This window comes from Ovis canadensis, chromosome 11 (assembly GCF_042477335.2).
Source record: "Ovis canadensis isolate MfBH-ARS-UI-01 breed Bighorn chromosome 11, ARS-UI_OviCan_v2, whole genome shotgun sequence".
NCBI lineage: Eukaryota > Metazoa > Chordata > Mammalia > Artiodactyla > Bovidae > Ovis > Ovis canadensis.
Window position 1 is genome coordinate 20,419,936 of NC_091255.1, and position 25,554 is coordinate 20,445,489.

Below are 25,554 nucleotides of genomic sequence, written 5' to 3' on the forward strand. Positions count from 1 at the left end.
CTGTTCATAGCATTTAAGACATGCTATGCATACTTGCACAGAGAGAAGACTGACTTAATTATATCCAGAACAGAATTCTGTTGTTGCATCTAACATTTGGAAGGAAGACATAACAAACTAAGAAAGAAAGAGCACTGCATAACTTGGTAATTCTCTTCTTCAACTTTGGTGCCAAGAACATTAAAAAAGAAAACTCATGCTAATTAGCATCAATCTCCCAGTGCAGTGGACGCACAACACCAAGTACAGTTCTGAGGACTGAAGTACAGAAGATACGAAGAAGAGAACAAAAGAGCAAGAGACTATTGATATTAGAAGAAACTGTGAGTTGGGAAGACAGAGATAATAGAAAACTTTAGAGATGATTCAAATGCAAAGCAAGGAAATCTCTTGATATAAGAGAAGACCACAACCAGAGATATGATTTCATCACTCACATCTAAAACAATGCATTCCAAAATTGTTTTGACTGTGATCCATGGAAATACACAGTTGGCTCTCCATATCCAGAGGGCCCATACCCACAACCAACCATAGATCAAAATCATTCAGAAAAAAAAAATTCCAGAGAGTTCCAAAAGGTAAAACTTGCTATGCACCAGCAACTATTTACAATTTAGAAAAGACTTAAAGTATATGCATAGATGTGTGTAGGTTATGCAAATACTAGGCCATTCCATATAAGGAACGTGACCATCTGCAGATTTCAGTACGGGGTGGGAACTGATCCCCCTCAGATACTGAGGGATAAATGTACTAAAGTATAAGCTCATGTGTACTTGAACAAAACAAACAAATAATTTAATGAGTGTGAGGGGTTTTGTTTGTAATCAATTTTACTATTTCCATTTCAATGTTTTGTAGACCTAGATAATATAAGGCTGTTAAGTTTGAAGAACAAGGAGCAAGGTTACATTTTATTATATTCTATTTCATTAATGAAAAAAAAAGTTAGCCATGATTCCCCCCTTCCCTTGATTTCATGATTCACTGATTACATCAGAAACAAAATGTTACTGGAACTCATCCTGCACTTTGACCAACACCAATTTAAATAACTGTGACCATGTGAAGACACCAATCTTTCAATGGCACTGTGATACCATGAAATAACGATCAGAAAATGGAAGGTTCAAAACATTTCCACAGGCCCACAAGTGAAAGTGAAAGTTGCTCAGTCGTGTCCAACTCTGCCACCCCTCGGACTTGGTCCATGGAACTCTCCAGGCCAGAATACTGGAGTGGGTAGCCTTTCCCTTCTCCAGGGGATCTTCCCAACTCAGAGATCGAACCCAGGTCTCCCACATTGCAGGCAGATTCTTTACCAGCTGAGCCACAAGGGAGGCCCAAGAATATTGGAGTGGGTAGCCTATCCCTTCTCCAGTGAACTTCCCGATCCAGGAATCGAACCGGGGTCTCCTGCATTGCAGGTGGATTCTTTACCAACTGAGCTATGAGGGAAGCCCCTAAGATACTGCCTAAATGAAGAAGTTATTGTTGACACATACTACCCAACTTCTTTACATTTTCTTCCTTAGGCAGACAACTGAATTAATCAAACAGTCCAAACTATTCTGACAGAAGCTTTTGTGATCTGGAATGTCTGGGCATGAGCTGCTCTTTCCCATAGATTGTACAGAAGCTGGATAAGTCTCCCACCTCATTCCATATATCAGAATACAGGGTTCCCATTGGAACCAGATTATCCATTTTAAATGTAACACTGTATACATGTCCATCCCAAACTCCCTAACTATGCCTGCTCAATGTTAAGAGGCAGCCTGGACAGGAGGGGAGTTTGGGGAAAAACAGATACATGTATATGTATGGCTAAGTACTTTTGCTGTCCACCTGAAACTATCACAACATTGTTAACCACCTATACTCCAATATAAAATAAAAAGTAAAAAAAAAAAAAAATCAGAATAAAGCTGATTCATCGCAAATAATCTGCAAGTTTTCTCTTAGTCCTTAACGGTTTAAATGGCTTCTGAGTGACCCCCAAAACCAAACAAACAAAAATGAAACAAAACTTTAACTTTCTACAGTTCAAAAGACCAGCTGATTGTCCCACCTACAGAACCAGTAAATACCTTTTTCCAAGTTTAAATTTCCTTATGTATAAAAAGTAACATATTAGCCGAACAAATTAAACACTTTTTTAAAAATCTGCTAGATTCTCCTTCCCAGGCAATAGCAGCATGTTACCAACAAGATTTCCACAACTTCACAATCCCCAAATGCACTGTTAACTCTCACTCTCTAGACACTGCAGTGAACAGGCACGCACTGACCAGCAGCATGGTCAAGCCTGAAGACAACATGGCTCTCACTGTTCACAGTCTAATTCAGTTGTATGCATTAAAAGTCATCCTTCTTTGGCCAAAGAAGAATCTAGAGACTGGCCCAGCTCAAGGAGAAGACAGGGGATGGGGAAACAGGTGAGGACTCCTTCCTGGCATGGTCCCAGTCCATACTCACCCACTTCTTAGCCGCTCCTACAAACTGGATCTCCGCCACATACATGGAAAAGAAGACCCATAAACACCAAAGAATTAGAGTGACTGATGTAGTCACTGATTTGGTATGGGGAGTGTCAGCTGTTCTTTTGAAATGTGCCCGCCTCATCTTTTCTCAGTAGTGAAAGAATGAAAATAAAAAGTCACAAAGGCCAAGTCCATGATCCAGCTGTCTTCACCTATGGCTTTCCACTCCAAAATCCTGCAGCTGTAGTTTTACAAGGGGTGGTTTAAAGGCGGAAAACAGCACGTGAGTCAGAGTGTAAGCTGAATTAAAATGGTCTGTACTAACAAATGCAACTTCAATTATCATATTCAGGTGTTAAGAATGTGTATATTTCCAAACACTATTAAGTTTCAGCAGGTTGAGCAATCCTGCCATATAAAACTATCCACTTAGTCATGATTATGTCCTTCTGAAGCTGAATTCTGACTGGAAAACATCAGGGTTAGCCAAGAGACTAAAAATCAGAAATACTAGTCCTGCATTAAGTGACATTGACACTGGTTCTCAAAGTGTTTCTTCTGGAGATTCTCAGAAGACAAGAAATAACTGTGCTACATATCAAATCACTGTGGGCCCGCATGCTAAGTCGCCTCAATTGTGTCCAACTGCTTTCGACCCTATGGACTGTAGCCCGCCAGGCTCCTCTGTCCATGGGAGTCTCCAGGCAAGAATACTGGAGTGGGTTGCTGTGCCCTCCTTCAAGGGATCTTCCCAACCCAGGGATCGAACCCATGTCTTTTATGTCTCCTGAATTGGCAGGTGGGTTTCTTTACCACTAGTGCTAGCTGGGAGGTCCCATATCAAATCATTAATACTATGCAACTCTTTAAACTCTGATTCATTTTTTTAAAGGCTACACAGTACCACATAAGCTTTGGTCTTCCTAGCTGAAAATAAGACCAATAAAAAGACTGTTCAAATGTTAAGAAGAAAATAAAATCAGATTTTATTTGAACATGGTAAAACCCTTTATAACCTGACTCTGCTGCTAAAAGGCAGTAATAATAATTAGATTTCACCATCTTCAGAGTTAAATATAGTTGGCACCTAAAAAACAGCAAAGAAAGGAGAGGGTGGGATGAACTGAGAGAGCAGCAGTGACATATACACTACCGTGCATAAAAGAGACAGCTAGTGCGGATCTGCTATACAAGACAGGGAGCTTAGCTTGGTGCTCTGTGCTCTGTGATGACCTAGACGGGTAGGATGTGGGGAGTGGAAGGGAGACTCGAGAGAGAGGGGAGATACACAGATAGATATATCCCCATATATATGTATACTTACTTATACTTGACTGACACTGTTGTACAACAGAAACACAACACTGTGAAGCAATTATTCTCCAATTAAAAACAAACAAAAAAGTCTGAAAGTCCCACTTTCCAACTAATCATGTCCTATGAGAATGCAAGCACTGTCACTTAACAGACATAAGAATGAGCCCATATAAATATTAAACATACTGAACGGAGAAAGGGCTGTACAACATTATCTGTAAAATAGTAAGGAAAAGCCATATAGTCTAACACCACATTCCAGGAACCCCAATGACTGTGCTACACTCTACACCCCCTCGTGTTAAACAGTAACTTTGATGGACTCACATTCCCCATGTGCATACAAACAAGTTAGTCCTCATATCATTTTCAAGTATTACTCTAAATTTTTCATTAATTTATCTACTAAAGAGACCTATGGCACGACTGGCTCTCAAATTATTGTTCTGAAGGCAAAGTCAAGCTGAAATATCCAGGTGAATTTTCTAATCTGAGATATATTCAACATGCAAATTTAAATTACAAGCTCAAGATTTTCATCAGAAAAAACTCTCTTGTTCAATTTCCGCCAGATGTGGCAGAAGAGAGACTAGAATAGCACACACAGATTTCCAAATTTCCATAGAAAATAATGCTTGCTAACTTGTAAAACATTATACAGGAGACTTAATCTCCTCCCCACTCCCACTCCCCAAAATTCACAGATTTATGGGAAAAGGGAACAAACTATGGAAAGACTTAAGTACTCTACTGACTTAGTACAAAAACTGGAAACTCAAACTGTGCATGTATACTGCACATGTAAACACATCCATCCTAATGAAAATACACATTGCTAGGTATTTTATATCTGGAATGAAACATTTATAGCTTAGTTATCAAGAAATAATACATAGATAAGACAGGACTAGGAAGTGGAGGATTACCATTTGGACTACAAGGAGATCAAACCAGTCAATCCTAAAGGAAATTAACCCTGCATGTTCACTGGAAGGACTGATACTGATGCTGAAGTTCCATTACTTTGGCCACCTGATGCAAAGAGCCAGACCCTGATGCTGGGAGAAAATGAACGCAACAGGAGAAGAGGGCGGCAGAGAATCAGATGGTTAGACAGCATCACCAACTCAAAGGATACAAGTTTGAGCAAACTCTGGGAGATAGTGAAGCCTGGGGTGTTGCAGTCCACTGGGTTACAGAGTTGACCATCATTCTTTTTGTGTGGGACACAACTTAGTGACTGAAAAACAACCACCACTGTAACTGGGTGGGGGGTGGAGGGGTGTCTTTTTCCAAATCTTTCCCATTTAATTCTTCAAACTTCACCTGTAAGATTTAAGGCTTAGGTCAAAGTGTCTAAATAAGCCAAGGCAGAACAAAGTGAATCAGAAAGAGGAACAAACCTTCCTCAAGGACTATATGCCAATGTCAGTTATTCACTTAGCAAACTCTGATGGCAGATTTGGTCTACAAATTTCAACTAGAGATAATCAAATAAATGCTATTTAATGCTTCCATTTCCAAAGAAGAACAATCATCTATGTTTCCTAAATGGAGCTCCTGTGAAGCACTGGCCTAGGGAACAGCAATGAATGAGGCTTAGAAAGTACATAATAGAACACCTGTTGGAAACTCACACACTGTAAGGCTGACAGGTTATAATCCATACATACAAATATACCTCGGATGACAAAATTCATGCAGGCACACTGGAAATGGCAGAACCAAGATAAGAAGATGGAGCTTCAGACTCCTAAGATGATATTCTTTCACTATATTCCCTAGCCTACTTCTCTAGAGTCAAGCCTAAGGTTCCTAATACCTAGCTCAAACTGTTCACAAAAAAAATGAATACATACAAACATGGTGGAGAGCGAAAGTAGCAGGAAGCTGCTCAACTTAAGAAAACCAGTGAAACACAACAAATAGTACCAGGTTACTTCACTAAACACGTCAGCTAGTGAAGGGCAAGGAAGTAACTTCATTCCCAATTTCTATATTTCTTATTCCCATGAAATTACTAAGACCACTTTGAAAAAAGTTTTATTTGTTTATTTATTTGGCTGTGCCGGGTCTTAGTTGAGGCAACTGAGATCTTGGATCTAGGCTGCAGAACGCAGGATCTTCAGTTGTGGCTTGTGAACTCTTGGTTGCAGCATGTGGGATCTAGTTCCCTGACCAGGGATTCAACCTGGGCCCCTGACTGGGAACGTGGAGTCTTAGTCACTGGACTACCAGGGAAATCTCTCTGACCACTTTTTGAAATATCCTGTTCCCCGCTTGTGCCCACAAAATGATGCATGTGTCAATAATTTTAGATTTAATGTATATAAAATTATGCATATTGATGAAAAACTGTCTACTTAGTAAATTTTCACATAGGAAGCCTTTTAAAAAACCCTTCATCACTTATTTGATCCATTAATTCAGTCAAACATCTATGAGCTATTGCTTTGAAAGTCCCTACTACAAAAAATTCACACTTGAAAACAAGGAGCAATCCCTTGGCACCCACCTTCACTTTTAATAGATGAGAACTATGCTGATTTACACATGATAAAAACAATATGGAGGCCTTTCCAATCCTCTCGTCTTAGACTGGAAGAAACGGGTTTTGTTTGAATGAGCAGCTATTAAACCAAATGATTCCTAGCACATCTTTCGCCTTCATCAGTGTATACCACAGTTGGGCTGAGCAACAGCTGTTGCCAAAATAGGCCTTATTTCCTCCCAGTGCTGCTTCAAGGTATAGAGCATGAAGGTGTAAATACATCTGTCTTCTGCCATTTGCAGTTCTACTGGCCTTGCGAATGTCTGTGAGTAAGACAGATGGTCCCTGACACTGCACAGGCTTTCAGGGATGTATCTTTCCATAAATAAGGGGGCAGATGTGAAACGTGGTAAGCACACGTCTATCCCCTGAAGGTTTGGGTTGAGGTTTCCATCTAAATTTGGTTATTTAAATATAGGATCCTAAGCAATCCTTGGAAATCTCTATGCTAGAATGCATTTTTTAATGTTCATTTTATGCCATTATGGCAAATATCTAGGACATGGAACATATATTTGTAACTAGATATAATATCAGGTGTATTGGAACTTAATGCCTATAAATGAGTCAGCTCTGTGTTCTCTTTCTACATAATTAATGTCAAATACATCTGTAAGTTTTATTTTTTAAATGCTAGAAAACACATTTCACTGAAGCAAAATTAGAGTAAATTAGGATTTCCACAATGACCTGGAAAATTAAAAGACTGTTTGCTCACCACTCTGGTGACCTTAATGTGCTAATCAAAATCCCCAGGACACAATAAAACTTGATGGAAATAATGCAAGTGAGCTAACTGCAGCTTAAGAACTGCTGCTGCTGCTGCTAAGTCGCTTCAGTCGTGTCCGACTCTGTGCGACCCCACAGACGGCAGCCCACCACGCTCCCCCGACCCTGGGATTCTCCAGGCAAGAGTACTGGAGTGGGGTGGCATTGCCTTCTCCAGCTTAAGAACTGGTCACAGTAAAAAAAAAATTTAAACAAAAATGAAATTAATGTAAATCTTAAAATCTAATGGGAGAAATATAATGATTCAAACCATTAGATGTGCTTTGGGATGTGCTTCAAATCTCAGCATATGTCAAAAATGGAAATTCAAGGAATACCTTACTCTCCCGAAACAAGTACTACTTTTGGTTAATCAAAATACATGTATGTCACTGAAACTGCTAAGTATTGAGATAGTAAAACCACAAACTAACTCTGATAATTCTGTGATCGAACAGTACTATAAGAATTATACAGACAAGGGCAGGGAAGCCTGGCACGCTGCAGTCCATTGGGTCGCAAAGAGTCAGACGCGACTTAAAGACAACAACAAAGAATTATAAGTAATGTCACAATAGCAATTTCTGAATACAGTCAACAAACTCTTCAGAAAATGGTTTAAGAGTATTAGGTCTTATAATCTAGCAGTAACCTGCATAAGTTATGAATACTATCATCAAAGTGTTTTTTGTCACTGTAATCTGTGTTAATAGGAAGAGAAAACAGAATAGTAGGAGGGGAGGGGAAAAAAAAGAGTGGATGGGGTAATTTCCAGAGCATCAAAGCTCTGCCACAAGTAAAGAATTCACTATAGACAACAGACATGTGGAAGAAAAAAACTAATAAAATGAGTTTTTGGTGGATGTGTATGTATGTGAGTGCGTGTATACAGAGTGAGAAAAGATAAATAAGGCAAATTCATTAAACTGTTAACATTTGGAAAATCTGGGCATGAAGCAATTCCCTTTTCTATTGAAATAATTACTTTATTTTAACTGGAGGATAATTTCTTTACAATATTGTGGTGGTTTTTGCCACACATCAACATGAATCACCCTCGAGTGCATATGTGTTCCTCCAACCTGAATCCCCCTCCTACATCCCTCCCCAGGATTTCCTTTTACTGGTCTAATAACTTTTTTTTTCCCAGTAAGTCTAAATGAATCTCTATCAAAATTTTGGAAATTAAAAGCCAAGTACTCATTATGGGACAAATATTAATTTTTCTCTCTAAACACTTTAAGAAAGGACATGCTAAAAAGAATTTTAAAATTTGGCAAAAATAAAAGGGTTTAAGAACTGAGATAAAAGCCCAGCAAAAAATATGATACATGGATCTTAAACTAATATTAATTTCAAAGCACACAATTAAAATTCCTATCACTTAATTCATTCATAAATAATTATTAAATTAGGATACAAGAAACATAATACACATGCTCTAAAAAATCTAGGAACTGTAATCAAGTTTTTAAAAAGAAAAGGAAACATAAAAGTTATGTAAGTTCATACAGTATGGTAGCTTAGGAAGAGACTAGATGATAAATAGTTCCCACCCATCTAAGGACAGACAGAAAGAATAGCAAGAGGGAGAGTAAAAGAGGTGTGATGGAGTTTATCTTTTTATCATGGGAAGTTTCAAATATATGCAAAAGTAAGCTCACTTTCTAAGTGTGTATTAGTCACTCAGTCATAACCAACTCTATGAGACACAACAGACTATAGCCCACCAGGCTTCTCTGTCCATGGAGTTCTCCAGGCAAGAAGACTGGAGTGGGTAGCCATTCCCTTCTCCAGGGGATCTTCCTGACCCAGGGATCAAACTTGGGTCTCCTGTACTGCAGGTGGATTCTTTACCATCTGAGCCACCAGGGAAGCCCCCAGAAAACTCACTTTCTAATCCTCTCCACAAATAGTTTGAATTGAATTCTAACATCACACAATTTCAGGCATAGAACTTCAGTCACTATCTTAGAAATAAAATTAAAATCACGAGGAACAATTTTGAGTGTTCTTTCACTTATATTCAGGAAAGATAGACCAAAAAAGGTAGAATTATCTACTGACATCTGTGAATGAAAAAATACTAAGATTATGATTCAAGATTTAGTCCCATTTTTATTTGATTCTATATCCCAGAAATATATCATTATCCAAAGAAAAAAGCCAGCTACCTGTAAATTTAAGTTTGTAACCCCTTTACTATTCATAGTGACTCTTATTTATTTTAAAATAAAGAAACTAGAAGAGGAAAGGGAAGTAAAAATTCTACTTAAGCTACTACTGAAGGGTTAAAAAGCTGAAATCAATTTTTAAAAATATAGCCAAATGATTTGTATCACAAGATGTCAGATTTTGGAGCTAGGTTTGCTGTTTCCCAGCTTCTCCCCCCCCCCCCCACCTTAATACACCACAAACTCAATTTCTACATTCAAAATAGGATCACTTTATAGAAAACACCACTCCACTACACAAAAGGTCAATTTCATGTCACAGTGAAATCTAGAGCTCAAAGGCCTGGTCCCTGAGAATGAGTAGTTCTTCTTACAAAAGTATCTCATGTCAGCACTTTACCACCTAGCACAACAATAATGACAGATTATTATATGTAAATGGTACCTCAATATAGATGTTTTTTCAAAGTATCAGAAGCACAGTTGTCATATTAAGTTCTCTCTCCTTAGTCAAAATTTGGGGGCCATTATAAATCCAAATCATGTCCACAAAATCAAGAAAATGAAACTGTGCTACTTTCGGACAAAGCCACAAGGCAGGAACTACAAGACTGAGTAGATGGATCTGGTTTTCATTAGCCAATACTAGTTCTCACAACTTGTCACTGCTTGGTATTTTCCTATGAATGTGTGTGTACATGCCTGTGCATGAACGTGTTTGCGCAAGTTCTATACTTTGTACTTAATCAGCTGACATTAAGTCTCATGTGGGCTGGGAATGAAGAAAATAATCAAAACCACCCAAAGAAAAAGTATGCTTTATTTTTATGTATTTAATCCTCTAAAATAGCTATTTAAAAAGTATCAAGCCTGAGGCCTTACCCTGTTCGTTTGGTGATGGTACCAAGTGTCATTGGCTGCTTGATTTGGGCGAGAGGCATCAACACCATCAGGCTGGGGAGAGGAGAGAGTCGAGGGTTGCCAGGGTTGTTGTTGGCAAAATTATTGTAGGAGTCTTGGCTGTTGAGCTTCCCTACGAAGAGAAAAAAGAAAAGAAAAGCATCACCAAGAGAAGTTTCCTTCTCTGACAGGATTTGCACTGGCTCCACTAATCTTTTAAGAAAATTATCAAAGGCAGACATGATTCTAAAAGAATCATGAGTATATGGAAGGGGGGAAAAAAACAAAGGACTCTGGTAATACCAAACATGACTTGACTATGAACAGAGACTGTAGTCTTTGAGGATGGAGGCTTGGAGAATACAGAATTGGGTAGATGTTAAATGGTTATACAAATAATTGGCATAAAACTGAATTTTATGGTGTTACAAAGAAATATAGGATAGTAAGAGAAAAAAAAAAAAAGAAAAGGTTTAAATTAGTCTAAAGTAAGCAGGGAACATTTCCTTAAACAAGCTTGGGAGTCAGAGGGGAAGAATATTCCAGCCATGGCAACCTATAAAGCCTCCAGAGGGCAGAAGAAACATGAGGCATAAGGATGTATATCCACAGAGAATAGCATGAGAGGCACAGGATGAAACTGACCAAAATCAACAGGCAAAAACACTGTCTTCCTCCCAAAATGTACCACTACCCACCATAAAATTAAAAATCATGAATCAATCTTTTATTTTATGACTGCATTAATACAAAAAATAAAAAGAATAAGAATTATGGCTCACTAACAACCAGGAAAAACAAACTGAAATAAAATCTGATCTGCATAGAGAGAAATCACTCCCATCTCACCAATAAGCAAAATTCCTTTTAGGTACTTACCTTTTCTCCCATTTGGCTCTGCATTTTCCAGAATGTTCTATAAATGAAGTATGTACCATATTGAGTCTTACCTCTTTCACTTGCCAGTAAGCATCTGAGATTCAATCACTCTACATTTTCCTACAGGTATCAATTCCTTCCTTTTTATTCCCAAATATAATCTCATTGTATGGAAGTACTACCGTTTGTTTATCCAGTCATTGGCAAAAAGACATTGTTTCCAGCTTTGGTTATTACAAATAAAGCTGCCATAAACATTCCTGCAAAAGTTTTTGTATGAATGTAAGGTTTTTTACACTCAAAGGAGAAAAGGAAAGATATACCCATTTGAATGCAGAGTTTCAAAGAATAGCAACGAGAGATAAGAAACCCTTCCTCAGCGATCAATGCAAAGAAATAGAGGAAAACAACAGAATGGGTAAGACTAAAGATCTCTTCAAGAAAATTAGAGATACCAAGAAAACATTTCATGCAAAGATGGGCACAGTAAAGGACAGAAATGGTATGGACCTAACAGAAGAAGAAGATATTAAGAAGAGGTGGCAAGAAAACACAGAAGAACTGTACAAAGAAGATCTTCAAGACCCAGATAATCACCTAGAGCCAGACATCCTGGAATGTGAAGTCAAGTGGGCCTTAGGAGGCAGCACTAAGAACAAAGCTAGTGGAGGTGATGGAATTCCAGTTGAGCTGTTTCAAATCCTGAAAGATGATGCTGTGAAAGTGCTGCACTCAATACGCCAACAAATTTGGAAAACTCAGCAGTGGCCACGGGACTAGAAAAGGTCAGTTTTCATTCCAATCCCTAAGAAAGACAATGCCAAAGAATGCTCAAACTACTGCACAATTGCACTCATCTCACACGCTAGTAAAGTAATGCTCAAAATTCTCCAAGCCAGGCTTCAACAATACGTGAACTGTGAACTTTCAGGCATTCAAGCTGAATTTAGAAAAGGCAGAGGAACCAGAGATCAAATTGCCAAAATCTGCTAGATTGAAGAAGCAAAAGAGTTCCAGAAAAACATCTATTTCTGCTTTATTTCTGCCAAAGCCTTTGACTGTATGGATCACAATAAACTGTGGAAAATTCTGAAAGAGATGGGAATACCAGACCACCTGACCTGCCTCTTGAGAAATATGTATGCAGATCAGGAAGCAACAGTTAGAACTGGACATGGAACAACAGACTGGTACCCAACAGGAAAAGGAGTACGTAAAGGCTGTATATTGCCACCCTGCTTATTTAACTTACATGTAGAGCATATCATGAGAAACGTTGGGCTGGATGAAGCACAAGCTGGAATCAAGATTGCTGGGAGAAATATCAATAACCTCAGATATGCGGATGACACCATCCTTATGGCAGAAAAGGAAGAAGAACTAAAGAGCCTCTTGATGAAAGTGAAAGAGGAGAATGAAAAAGTTGGCTTAAAGCTTAACATTCAGAAAACAAAGATCATGGCATCCGGTCTCATCACTTCATGGGAAATAGATGGAGAAACAGTGGAAACAGTGTCAGACTTTATTTTGGGTGCTCCAAAATCACTGCAGATGGTGACTGCAGCCATGAAATAAAAAGACGTTTGGTCCTTGGAAGAAAAGTTATGTCCAACCTAGACAGCATATTAAAAAGCAGAGACATTACTTTACCAACAAGGGTTCGTCTAATCAAGGCTATGGTTTTTCCAGTAGTCATGGATAGATGTGAGAGTTGGACTATAAAGAAAGCTGAGCACTGAAGAATTGATGCTTTTGAACTGTGGTGTTGGAGAAGGCTCTTGAGAGTCCCTTGGACTGCAAGATCAAACCAATCAAAACTAAAGGAAATCAGTCCTGAACGTTCATTGGAAGGACTGATTTTGAAGCTGAAACTCCAATCCTTTGGCCACCTGATGCAAAGAGCAGACTCGTTTGAAAAGACCCTGATGCTGGGAAAGACTGAAGGTGAGAGGAGAAGGGGATGACAGAGGATGAAATGATTGGATGGCATCCCCGACTCAGTGGACATGAGTTTGAGTAAACTCCAGGAGTTGGTGATGGACAGGGAGGTCTGGCGTGCTGCAGTCCATGGCATTGCGAAGAGTCGGACACGACTGAGCGACTGAACTGAAGTTTTTTAAAATATATATCTAGGAATGGAGTTGCTGATTGTAGTATATGAATGTTTGCATGGAGATAATAATTATATGTTTAAGTTTATGAGGAAATGTGAAACACTTTGACAAAGGAAATGATCCATTCACGTTCCCACCAGCAAAATATGACACTTCGAGTTCTTCTGTATCCACAATAGAATTTGGTGTTGTCACTCATTTTGATTTCAGCCATTCTGGGTAAATACACGGCTGCTGCTGCTAAGTTGCTTCAGTCAGGTTCGACTCTGTGCGACCCCATAGACGGCAGCCCACCAGGCTCCTTGTCCCTGGGATTCTCAAGGCAAGAATATTGGAGTGGGTTGCCATTTCCTTCTCCAATGCATGAAAGTGAAAAGTGAAAGTGAAGGCATTCAGTCGTGTCTGACTCTTTGAGACCCTATGGACTGTAGCCTATCAGGCTCCTCCGTCCATGGGATTTTCCAGGCAAGTGTACTGGAGTGGGTTGCCATTGCCTTCTCCAGGCCAAATATGGGCCAAACAGGTTGCTGTTTTTGTGGTTCATGAACTTATCTGTCATCTATTTATTTTCTTTGTTAAAATACCTATGTAAAGCTTTTGCCAATTTTAAAAACTGGGCTAATATTTTTGCTGAAATGTAATTCACACACCATAAGATTGATCCTTTTGAAGTATACAGTTCTATGGTGTTTGGTATATTCTACAGAATGATACTAGGATCGCTATTTAATCTAAGAACATTTTCATCACCCAAAAAGAAAGTCCATACCCTTAGCAGTCACTCTTCTTTTCCCTACCCATCAGCTTTTGATACAGGAATCTGTCCAGTTTCTACTGATTTGTCTATTCTGGATAATTCATATAAATGGAACCATACAAGGTGGCCTTTTGTGAGTGCTTTTTCCGATTATGTTTTCAATGTTTATTCATGTTGTACCATGTGTCAACAGTGCATTCCTTTTAATGGCTGAATAATATTGTACTGTATGGATATACCACGTTTATACCAGCTGATGAATATCTGGGTTGTTTTAATAGGCTACTATGAATAATGCTTCTATGAACATTAGTACATAGGCATTTTTGTGGACTTGGGCTTTCAATTTTCTAGGGTACATATGACTAGGAGTGGAACAGTTAGGTCTATATTTAATCTTTTGAGGAACTGATAAACTATGGCTACACCAGTGTACGAGGGCCCCAAATTTTCCACATCCTCCACACCTCTTGTTGTGGTCTATCATTTTTATTTTATCCATGCTAGTGGGTGTGAAGAGGTATCTCATTGTAGTTTTGATCTGCGTTTTTAAAATATCTTTTTCATGTGCATTTTAGTTAATTTATATAGCTTCTTGGAGAAATGTCTATTCAAAACATTTGCCCAAAATTGAGTTGTCTTTTTATTGTTCAGTCATAAATTCAGTCATAAATAAGAGTTAAGCTCAGAAGGTAAATCCCTTAGCAAAAACATGGTTTATAAATATTTTCTCCCCTTCCTATGTCATCTTTTCACTTTCTTCATGGTATGCTTTGAAACATACAAGTTTTTAACTTTGATGAAGTCTAATTTATCTATATTTTCTTTAGTTGCTTATGCTTTTGTTGTCATACCAAAAAAAACACTGCCCAGGCCAAATATACAAAGATTTATAGCTATGTTTTCTGCAAAGAGTTTTATATTTTTAGTTCTAACATTTAGGTCCCTAATTTTGAATTAATTTTTATAAATCATGTGAGGAAGGCATTCAACTTCAGTTCTTTCGAATGCTGAATATCCACTTGTTCCAGCATCACTTATTGAAAAGATATTCTCTCCCAACCCAGAGGATTATCCTGGCACCCCTGCTGAAAATCAAATGACTGTAAAAATGTAAGAAATTATTTATGGATCTTATTCTCAAATTTAAAAAGTTCTTTATATATTCTGGATATAAACCTTTTATTAGATATGATTTTCAAATATTTTCTTACCCTGTTCTGACTTGTCTTTTTGTTCTCTTACAGATCTTTTAACAAGCGGAATTTTTTTTTTAAATAAATTCCACTTCATCAATTTGTTTTGTACATTCTTATTATAAAGATTCAATCTAAAAACATTTTAATTTTTATATTTTACTCTTACAAAAATATAATGAGACTTCCCTGGAGGCTCAGTGGAAAGAATCTGCCTGCCAATGCAGGACACACAGGTTCGATCCCTGATCCGAGAAGATCACACACACCACAGAGCAATTAAGCCCCACATGTCACAACTATGGACCCTGCGCTCTGAAGCCCATGGAGCAGCTACTGACACCTGCGTGGGCTAGAGCCTGCGCTGCTCAGGAAGAGGAGCCACTGCAGTGAGAAGCCCACGCGCTGCAGCTAGAGCAGCCCCCACGTGCCACAGCCAGAGAAAAGCCCGTGCAGCAGCAAGGACCACCACAGCCAAAAGCTAGCGACTTACAGAAATAATACATGTCTTCATGGTTCACAGTATTTATATGAGATAGCTAACTTTATTGTAAGGTAGAAAATATGATTTTTTAAAACAGAATAATGAAATGAAACAAATGAAAGGAAATGAAACAAAATCTCTGACGTTTAACTGACATTTACTACAACCTTACAAATATGCATTTCTATTTTGTTTGTTTGTTTCTTTAACCAGCGTCCTCAAAATAGTACCAGCAATGTCTATTACTTAGATACTGAGATACGTTAAGTCTGAGGCAAAGCGGGATCCATGATCTCTCATTTTTCCATTCAACTGATATCCTGGCCTAAAGACAAACTGAGCTAAATTTTGTTGAGCTGATATGTTACACCAATTTGTTCCGCTATCTGAAAATAAAAATAAAATATACATAGTCACCGATAAGAATGAGACGAGAGTATCAGAAGGGAACATACTACACTGCAGAGGAGAAGCACCCTTTGGGCATTTATGACTTCTATATTATTTGGTGTCACCACCTTGTAAGCCTACTGCTACAAAATCCAAATAAGCTACAAATTTCCCAGAGAGAAGAGTATGAAACGTAAAGGCACATGTTAGGGTAACATTAGCAACGTCCTCTTCAGATACAAGCCACATGGAATTAGAAAATTTAGATCAGTGTGTTTGTTTTTCTGATTTCTGTAATGCTTTGAAATTCTGCCATATCGGGATGGTTTCTAAAATAGCCATTACATAAATCCTTGCCTAAATACAGACACACAGAACTCCTTGAAGATAATACTTTAACTTTCAAAACTCCAAAAACCCTTGTTCCAAGAAAACTTTTCCCAAGAAAGAATAAGGATTGTGAAGTATCTCTGTCACAGCAAATAACTGTTTTTCAAAGGGACTTAAGATAGGAAAAAATAGTAAAATCAGGTTGAGTTGTTTTTGTTTCCAAGACAGTCAGTAGTCTGTTACAAATCTTTGATGGATCATCATATCCAATAAAACTTCCACCTATATTTTGTCATTATCTGCAAAAATGCCAGCTCACATTTTGATAGAGATTGCACTGACTCTGTTGATCAGTATAGGAAGTATTGCTATCTTAAGCATATTAAGTCTTTCAAGCCAAGAACATGGGATATCTTCTCACTTATGTAAGTATCCTTTAATTTCTTTGAATACTGTTTGGAGCTGAAATCAGGCCACAACATGAAATATGTCACAAGCTAATGAAATTCAAGGCCTATGTTTAACACACATATATCACAACAACAGTCAAATATTTGTTGAGTGCCTCAGCCGAAGATCATACTCTGTGAGGACTGCATTCTTTGCTGTTGCAAAGCTTACAGTCTAATATGCATGAAACAGGAATAATTAAGTGCTAATTGCCTGGTACTAAAGATCAGTACACATGGGATCAATTATTTGGAGAAGATATCAGGGAGCAGATGGGACATGACTTAGGCTTTAAACGATGGATAAAATATGGGTAAGAGCAGGAGAGAAGAAATATTCTGAGGATGAAGGATAACATGAAGAGCAGAGACTATAAAGTGATGCCACAGATGTGAGGAAGAGTACGAAATCTCTTAGAGAGAGAATTATAATGGAAAGCAATGGGAAGAAAATATATTTCAGTTTTAGAAGAAATATTTCAATTGAAGTGGAAGTACCTAAATTTAGGTTCCTAAATTCTTCAGCAAGGGAACAGCACAGATTTTGAGAACACTGAACTTAAGAGATAGAATGAGAGGTCTAGAAAGTGAAGCTTTTCACTGAGAAGCTGCAAATCTTGTGGTTTAGTTAGGTTAGGTTGACTTAAAATCCTTCACTGCCCCACCAGCATAAAAACAACCTCAAGGTACATCACACCTATCCTTCTCAGTCTTCTGGGACACCCAAGTATTTATGAGCTTTTATTCTTGGTGTCTGTATTCATGACGGAACCTCTGAAACCCAGTGCATCTGAAACAGTAAAGTAAGCTGGCTAGATTTTATGTTCATAAGAATAGGGGTAGTGTCTGACTTATGTTTTATTACGTGGCAAGTAATTTATTTAAAATGGCTTTAATGAAAAAAAAAAATGTGTTCAACAACACCAAGGTTCAGAAAGGCAAACTCAGAGAGAAAGCTGATAACTCTGGTAATCTTCTACTGAAGATTACCTTTTCAAAGAGCTTCCTTGTGGCTCAGTTGGTAAACAATCCGCCTGCAATACAGGAGACCTGGGTTTGATTCCTGGGTTGGGAAGATCCCCTGGAGGAGGGCATGGCAACCCACTCTGCTATTTTTGCCTGGAGAATCTCCACAGACAGAGGAGCCTGGCAGGCCACAGTTCATGAAGCCGCAAAGTTGGACATGACTGAGTGACTAAGCACAGCATCGCAATCTTCAATAGTGCAGCTTCACTAAAGAGGCAAAAAATCAGATTTGTTGTTGTTGTTGGAAAGGGATAAACAATGGGTACAGTAACAGGAAATGATCATGGTAATGGATACAGAACACAGACTTAAGGACTTTGAGGCTAAAAAGACATTAACAAGATGAGATAATGTACCAGGCAAAGGACTAATTCAACATTCATTCTTTCAGTTCACACTTTTGGAGCCTTATTGGTATGAGGCCCTGTTCTATGCCAGGCTGAACAAATCCCAGGACTCCTAAAATTCATAACATAATAAGATAGAAAGACTTTAAAGAATTTAAAGGGAGCAAGCGTGCTATGAGAGACATCCTCAAAATGTCTCAGGAAAAAAAGGAAGGAGATATTTTTACTACTGTTGTTTCAAATTTTAAGTACAGAGGCAGGAACTTATATCTTCCCATCTTTAATTTCCAACTAGAAAATAATGGATGAGAGATGTGTGAATAATTAATTCGGGAATTAGTAAAATGAGGGAACTCACATAGACAAGAAATCTCATCATCTCACATATAATGATTTATACATAAAAATATACCAAATTTTAAAATGAAAGTTCATATTGAATCTAATACACAAAAATAGTATAACGATCCTTTCTTCCCCTTTCAATTGCTCAAAGTCTTTATTTAAAGATGATTCTATCACCTCCTTGTGTCATGGATTTTCTTGGAAAATGCAGCTAGAATTTAACAAACCTCCAGATTTATCCTCCACAAAAACTAAAGACTCCTCCAGAATAGTATCAGCATCTTACTAATTGTTGACATCTCAATAGATGTTTGTTGAATGAATGAAGGAAATACATTTTTTCTCATATCCAGTAAGTACAGGAAAATACAACCCTATGATCTATAGGAAAAAAAAAATTAATTTTGAAGGGAACCCAAAGTACTTCAGAAGATAGCAAGGTGCTAGAATCTATCGCTTTCACTACTCGCTTTAGCCTCAGGTTGACCAGGAGCACAGGTTTGGTAACTTTAAGAATAGATCTTCAGCCACTCCCTTATGGTTACATCAAGCCTAAATTTCCAAGCCAGGATTTTTCATTAAGCCTGAGGCTTCTTACTATAATGAGATTTAGCAGAAGAAACTCATAGTATCCTAAACCTTGGACTTGGCTTAAGTATGTCCCTCCAGCTTATGCTTCAGCTTTCCTTTGGACGGAGAGGGAGAACAGTGTCCCTTTCTTTATTTCACCTTCTAAGCACACATATGATAGTGACCTTAAAATTCAAAATGTCTGAGATCAGTGAAGAGTCACTATGTCAATTCTAAATGTCACCTTCACCAACCATTCTTTACTATGTTAAGTATAATGAAAACAGTAGAGGCTGTTTAACTGCAGCTTTAGTAGTGGGCTTCATAAAACTTTGAAATACATACAATATCTCACACACCATTCTACTTACAAACCCCAGCTGGGATAAGACCTGTAAGTGGCAAATGCCATGAGAATGGATAGTCTCACAGTATTTCTGGCACATCCAAACAGAGGAAGTCCCAAAACTCTCATGAGAAAATAAGCTCTTCTAAAACTCTCATCCCAGTTCTTTGGGCTTACTCTATACAGATAAACTTCCATAAGCCTTCAGGCTTTCGGGTCTTTAACAAAATCCACCAGAGCTTTGATCCTTTAGAGGTTTACCAGTCCCCAAGATAGACGGCGTTCTCTTGGGGGAAAAAAAAAAAATCCCAAGTTCCAATAATATGGTTTTCTCAAAGCAGGAATTCTACTTGCGAACAGAAAATCATTTAAAAATCAGAGTGTTCAAAACATCCTTTGATGTTTAAAGCAATGATATTCTGTTTTCAGTTGTTTATTTGTTAATGGTTATTATTGTTTTTAACATTACAAAGTCCTAAGCCAGAACAGTTCACATTGGGGTTTAACTACTGACTTTCTGTATTTCCTTGTACAAGTTGGCATTTTTGAAAAAGGAATTATGAAAACAACCTTGTGGGGTCTTTTCTTCCCCCCGTTCTGCTCTCTGGATGAAGAGTACCTGCAAGTACTTTGGGAAAGGACTCTCAGGCTCCTCATGAGTACACAGCACTGTCCGTGTGTGAGGTGGACAGGGTGTGATCTCTGTTTACTAAAAAATGCTGCTAACTTCAAAATGCCACCTTATCATGTGTGCATGGTCCCAAAATATGTTTTCACACACTCTACCCTGTAAAATCACAGGGGGGAAATGGATGAAGTTGAGGATAAAAGTAAAGACAGAAAATAACAATGGTCTTTGTTGCTGCGCTGGAGCGGCAGCCTGTCAGGTCAGCCTTGCAGAGGTATATTCCCAAACCAGTCATCATTAATGGACTCACTTCCACAGGAAAAAAAAAAAAAAGACAGAGTCTGAAAACTCCGGACAAAAGAAATCCCTGCAGACAAAGTAAAAACAAATTAAAAGACCCATTATAAAACACAGATGCTACAAGGAAAATAAACTTTCCAAGATTTACTGGGCTTTGACAAACTTGAACATTTGTGGAAAAGACATCAGCAACAACTCCCAGGTATGTGGCTGCGAAGCTAGACTCCTTTCTGTTTTATCTTTACCCTCCCTACACAAGCTGCCAGGCTGGTATTCTTAGCTTCTGGACGCAGTGATGTGAGAACATGTGAATGTGGCAAACTGCCAGCCACGAGAAATCTCTAAAGCCGGCAAGAGCTGAAATTATTGACCACCTCAGATTATGTTAAATATTAAAGTTAATACCAGTGTATCTGTGTGTACACATGTATTTCTTCTTAAATGCAAACCAGAAGAGGAAAAATAAGACATAGATGCAATTACAGGCTTCCTTCCCATCCTTTAAAAAAATTTCCCTACCCTACCATGCTGTGAACAAAGGCAAATAAGAGCAGTTAAAATAACATTATGCAATCAGGGGATCAGAGCTGTAGATGAGAAAGTACCTTAAAACAGTATCACATCAGTGAGATAGAGAAAACTTTTTGTTTCAGGTTTCTAGAGGCACAAGCTACAGATTATTGCTAATGAGGGTCTGAGGAAGATTCTAGGAACAGAAGGTATAAGAAACTAAGAACTACAATGGAAACAAGTGGACCAAATGGAGAGGGGGGAGGATAAAGAAGCATTGTCTTTTGTTGTCATTAGGGATGCAGGGATAAATACAAAAATGGCAGAGATTCACGTGGAAAAAAGCAAAAGGACACTAGGCAGAGTTGATGATTGGACACACTCTTATCTCCTTTAGGCACTCCATTTTTCAGAAGCTTTACAACAGAAACATACACAAAATGAGACTCCAACAAGAGTTTCAAATTCTCTTCTCCTCTCCCATTCACAGGACCCACTCTTGTTCTGGGATACAAGCCTCCCAATCAGCGTCCTTGGTCCCCTAATATTTTAAACCCTCATGCTGTGCACCTGGAGCAATGAGGCATACTGAGAACCAGAGAGTGTGTGACAGGCTGCCAATCCTGGAAGACAATTCTACAGCAAGAACTCTATTACCGAACATCTCATGACTGTCCTTCCAGCAATGTCCTTGCTCTAAGACCTCACAGAGATAGATGGTTCACACTCAACATCACATCTTTCCAAAATAAAAACTGGCAGTAAGTTCATACGGGGCTAATTTTTTGGTGCCTTGGCTTTCCACAGAAGACCAAAACGTCCAGTCTGCTTTTAATATCCCGCTGTGGAATCGACATGGATAAAAATCCAAAATATACCAATGAGTTTAACCAAGTTAACTCTGTAGTTGAAAAGCTCCTAACTTCTAGACTCTGTCAAAGGGAGTACAATGGTAGCTTGTTTTGAAACAATCACTAAAATCTAGGCTTTGAAAAGTTAAAAATGTACTGAGCTCTGGCTTGCCATCTAATTTAACATTAAAGCTTTCTCAGCTAAACACTCGATAATTATTTAATCAAAACCAAATAAAGTCCTTTCCGAATATATAAAAAGTATCCTGTGCAAATAGGAATTTCCTGACTGTGGGCTGCTTGGAGTTGACATGAGAGTGTCTATTTCTCTTTTTCTTTCTCTCTTTTTTTTCTCCTTTCCTAGATGAGAATGACAAGCTTCCCAGCTGCAGTTCCAGGACTTTCACCTCCTTTTTGACCTTTTCTCAGGCGTATTCCAGTATAATCTGTAATCTACTCAAGTAGGAAGAGGAAACAGCAGCGCCCTGGTGAGAAACAGCGCCTTCTGACCCACATACCAAACTGGGCGGAAGCAATGCTTGTTCACAGGAGCCAAGGCGAGCAGAACACACACAATTAGGAGAAAATGAATAATGCATCCATATTTTTTTAAAAGACTGTTAACAGAACAAGCAAACAGCTTTGGTGACAAAGTGCAAGATAGGAAGTGTTCAAGGCCAATTCTGATTCGGTACTGACTTGCTCTCCCTGCAACTTTTTTGGAGAGTAATAGGTGGGGAAGCAAAGATACCGTAAAAACGTTTATACATTTCAAGCAAAAACACTTGTTGCTTTTTCAAGTAGACAGTTCACAGCACAAGAGACATAACTATAGGTACTTTAGGGAGGGATAGGAGGGTAGAAAAATAGGAGAATACCCACAAAATTGACTTGAAAACAAGAATCCAATTTTTTTTTTTTTTGCAAGATGGTGATTGAGGCTTTTAATGATACTGTCATCACTCTTCCTATCACATACAAAGGAGCTGCATGGAACTTCACACTAGTGCTTATTAAATGTCAGGAGAATTAAAACTTCACATCCTGGAGAATTAAAACTGCACTAATTATTAAAGTTATCAAGGTATAAATTTACAAATAATCAAATATACAATTTGCTAGGTGGTTTCTTTTTCCATCTGCATACTTTCTCATCAGTTAGTTATTACCTTAATGTGTTCACCACTGTTACATGTAAATTTGTTTTTCTTTCCTTAAATCTAAAACTCAATAAATTTAGAAAATGTATATGTAAAAACTAAAAGTCAAAAGGAGCTGCTGCTAAAACTATATGCAGAACAAGATCAGTCCACACTACTCTTAAAAGATTCTAAAGCTGTCTGAGAACGAGGAGCCTTGGAATGCAAAAATAAGCCTAGAAAGGGAGATGAGATCAAGAGTTAGAAACAACATTCATAAAAATACAAATGTGGGGAAACAGAAATATTTCCAGAAATTTTCAGAGATAAAATGTGTATGGGGACAGGCAATTAAATATATTGTGTGAACATGTTTTGTCTACATTTCCTTTCCACTCTATTTCTGGCATAATCTGTTCACAGGGCCAACCCAAATTTACAAAATGAATTTTTAAAATCTTTTGCCATAATTGGGAAGTTCATTACCTTAGTTTATTATTCTTACAGCATTCTAAGATTTGAGATGAAGAACATTTGTAAGAGCTGGTTCTCTTAATATTTTAGAAGTTTCAGCAATTATTAATTCATTTTAAACATTAGGATTGTAGTTTACCACTCTTTCAACAATGAAAAATCAAAACAGTAAATGGACTATACTTAACGCTAAAAGGACTATACTTAACACTACAGGGACCAAAGCAAACTCTTTGTATAAATAAGAAGAATAAAGGAAAAAGATCTTGAGACTTTTGCTTTCAGATTCACATTATTCCTAAATCTAACAAATTTAAGCAACCTCAAAATTTCCCAGTCTTCTGAACTGAGCTTAAGCAGAGTTTTGGGAGTAAGTGCTTAGAAGTGAAAACTTTTAATAAACTTAGTGAAAAAAATCCCCAGAACTAAAAACCCCATAATCTGACATCACTTAAACCAAATTTGGGATTAAATGAGTTCTCCAAAGTATAAATAAATCCTCATTGAAATGCTTTTTAAAAATATACTACACCCATATCTCTCATACTTAAATATCTTGCAATGATATGTCAACAGAGCAAACAGAAGTACTTAACTGACAAAGGAAAAAGCTTATAGAGACTTCTCGGCAACATTCAGTAAATATAATACTATTATTTAAACTGAACATATAAGATGTGCAAGAATGGGAACTGGCACTGAAATAAAAACAAACACTGTAACAAGATAAAATACTGAATAAATTGCCAGATTCAAGGTGTAATGTTCTTAGACTCAGAGGACTCGAAATAATTAAAACATTTGCAGAACTGGTCTTTTTCCAGTACATTAAACACCGTACACTGAAAGAAGAACTAAATATTAAAATCCAAGTATTTTCTGCTGAATAACAACTATCACAGTACACTGGGAGCAACTTTCCTAATAATAAAAAAGACATAATTCAAAATAGCAATAGCAAAGATGTTCCCCACAACCTCCTTCTCGCTCCCTTACCCCCACTCCATAGAAGCCTTCCTTCTTTTAACTCATGACCATTAAGGATATTTTCTGGCTCTACTTCAGCATCATGACTCAGGTCATGAGAAGTGTCAAAGATGCACTTCCTTCAGATGGGAAAGAGCAACAGATTTTAACAACCATACAAAGATGGGAGTACTGTGCAAAAGAGCCAAATCAGCATTTTTGACAGAAGGGAAGATAAAACCTTTTCTACTCACATATATTTTATTTCCAGCTTAAAAACACTTAAATAGCATTCTATCTAAAATATGCTTACATGTTCTGCTCAAGAAGAAAACAGGAAACCCATACACAATTTAGCTGCCTAAATTATCAACAATGTATGAGAAAGAACTGTTCACCAATCAAAAAAGAAAAAGAAAAAAGTCAAAGTATACCCTATGAACATTAATAAATAGTTCAAGTCTTTGTCTTCTAAATGTATTTCTCCAAAAGCAAAAACCATGAATTTACCTGTTTACATTAAAAACTACTTTTGATAGAAAAAGTCCTTGAGCGAGAGAATCACAAAGAAGAGTGAGACCTGACCCTACCTGGGCACCTGAGAATGAAGACTCTACCACCTTCCTTGCGACTCTGCTGCCTTAGCAGGAACACTTGATCAGCTGGATTACTGCCAGGAAATCATATTCAATTAACAGTACTGTCGCTTTATATTTTCTTTCATCCATGATTTTATCAAAGTGTACATGTTTTAATCCACTCCACATTAGACAGGAGTGAAATATTATTGAACATTTGTTAATTCCTGACCAGGAAAGATTCTCAGCACTGAAAAGGGAATGGCCTGTCTCGTCTGAAGCTGCCAACAACGGCAATGCCCACACTAACTCTACTCTATCCATTTGAAACAGCTTCACGCCTGTGTTTCATTCTAGCTTCAATATTCTCACCTGCAAAAACACATCATCCAATGTTAATAACTCTTTCAATGAACCTTAAATCCCCTTCCTTTTCTCATCCTTCTCCAAATTCTAAATGTCATTTTATGCTAAGATCCATTATAGTTTCTATTTCTCAACAGAAATCATTATGGTCTCTATTTCTGTGTAACCCTGGCACAGCACAGACCCCACTCGCCGTACCCTTCTACAGTTTGCAAACTTCAAGCCAGCAGTCAGGTTTTTACTTCCTGCTCAGTTTCTTAAGTTCAAGACTGCTCATGGCTGCTACTCCCAAGTCTCATAATTTGTAAATCCG

At 37.8% G+C, this 25,554-nt stretch overlaps 1 protein-coding gene across 30 annotated transcripts in view; it reads right to left on the minus strand.

Annotated features, from left to right (window-relative positions):
- The window catches only part of BCAS3 (BCAS3 microtubule associated cell migration factor), a 608,745-nt gene that overhangs the window by 332,910 nt on the left and 250,281 nt on the right, over positions 1-25,554 (minus strand). For all 30 annotated transcript variants that reach the window (XM_069602698.1, XM_069602701.1, XM_069602691.1 and 27 more), the window contains exon 16: positions 10,179-10,329. In XM_069602698.1, the coding sequence (XP_069458799.1) occupies positions 10,179-10,329 (151 nt within the window). The remainder of the gene's footprint in view (positions 1-10,178; positions 10,330-25,554) is intronic.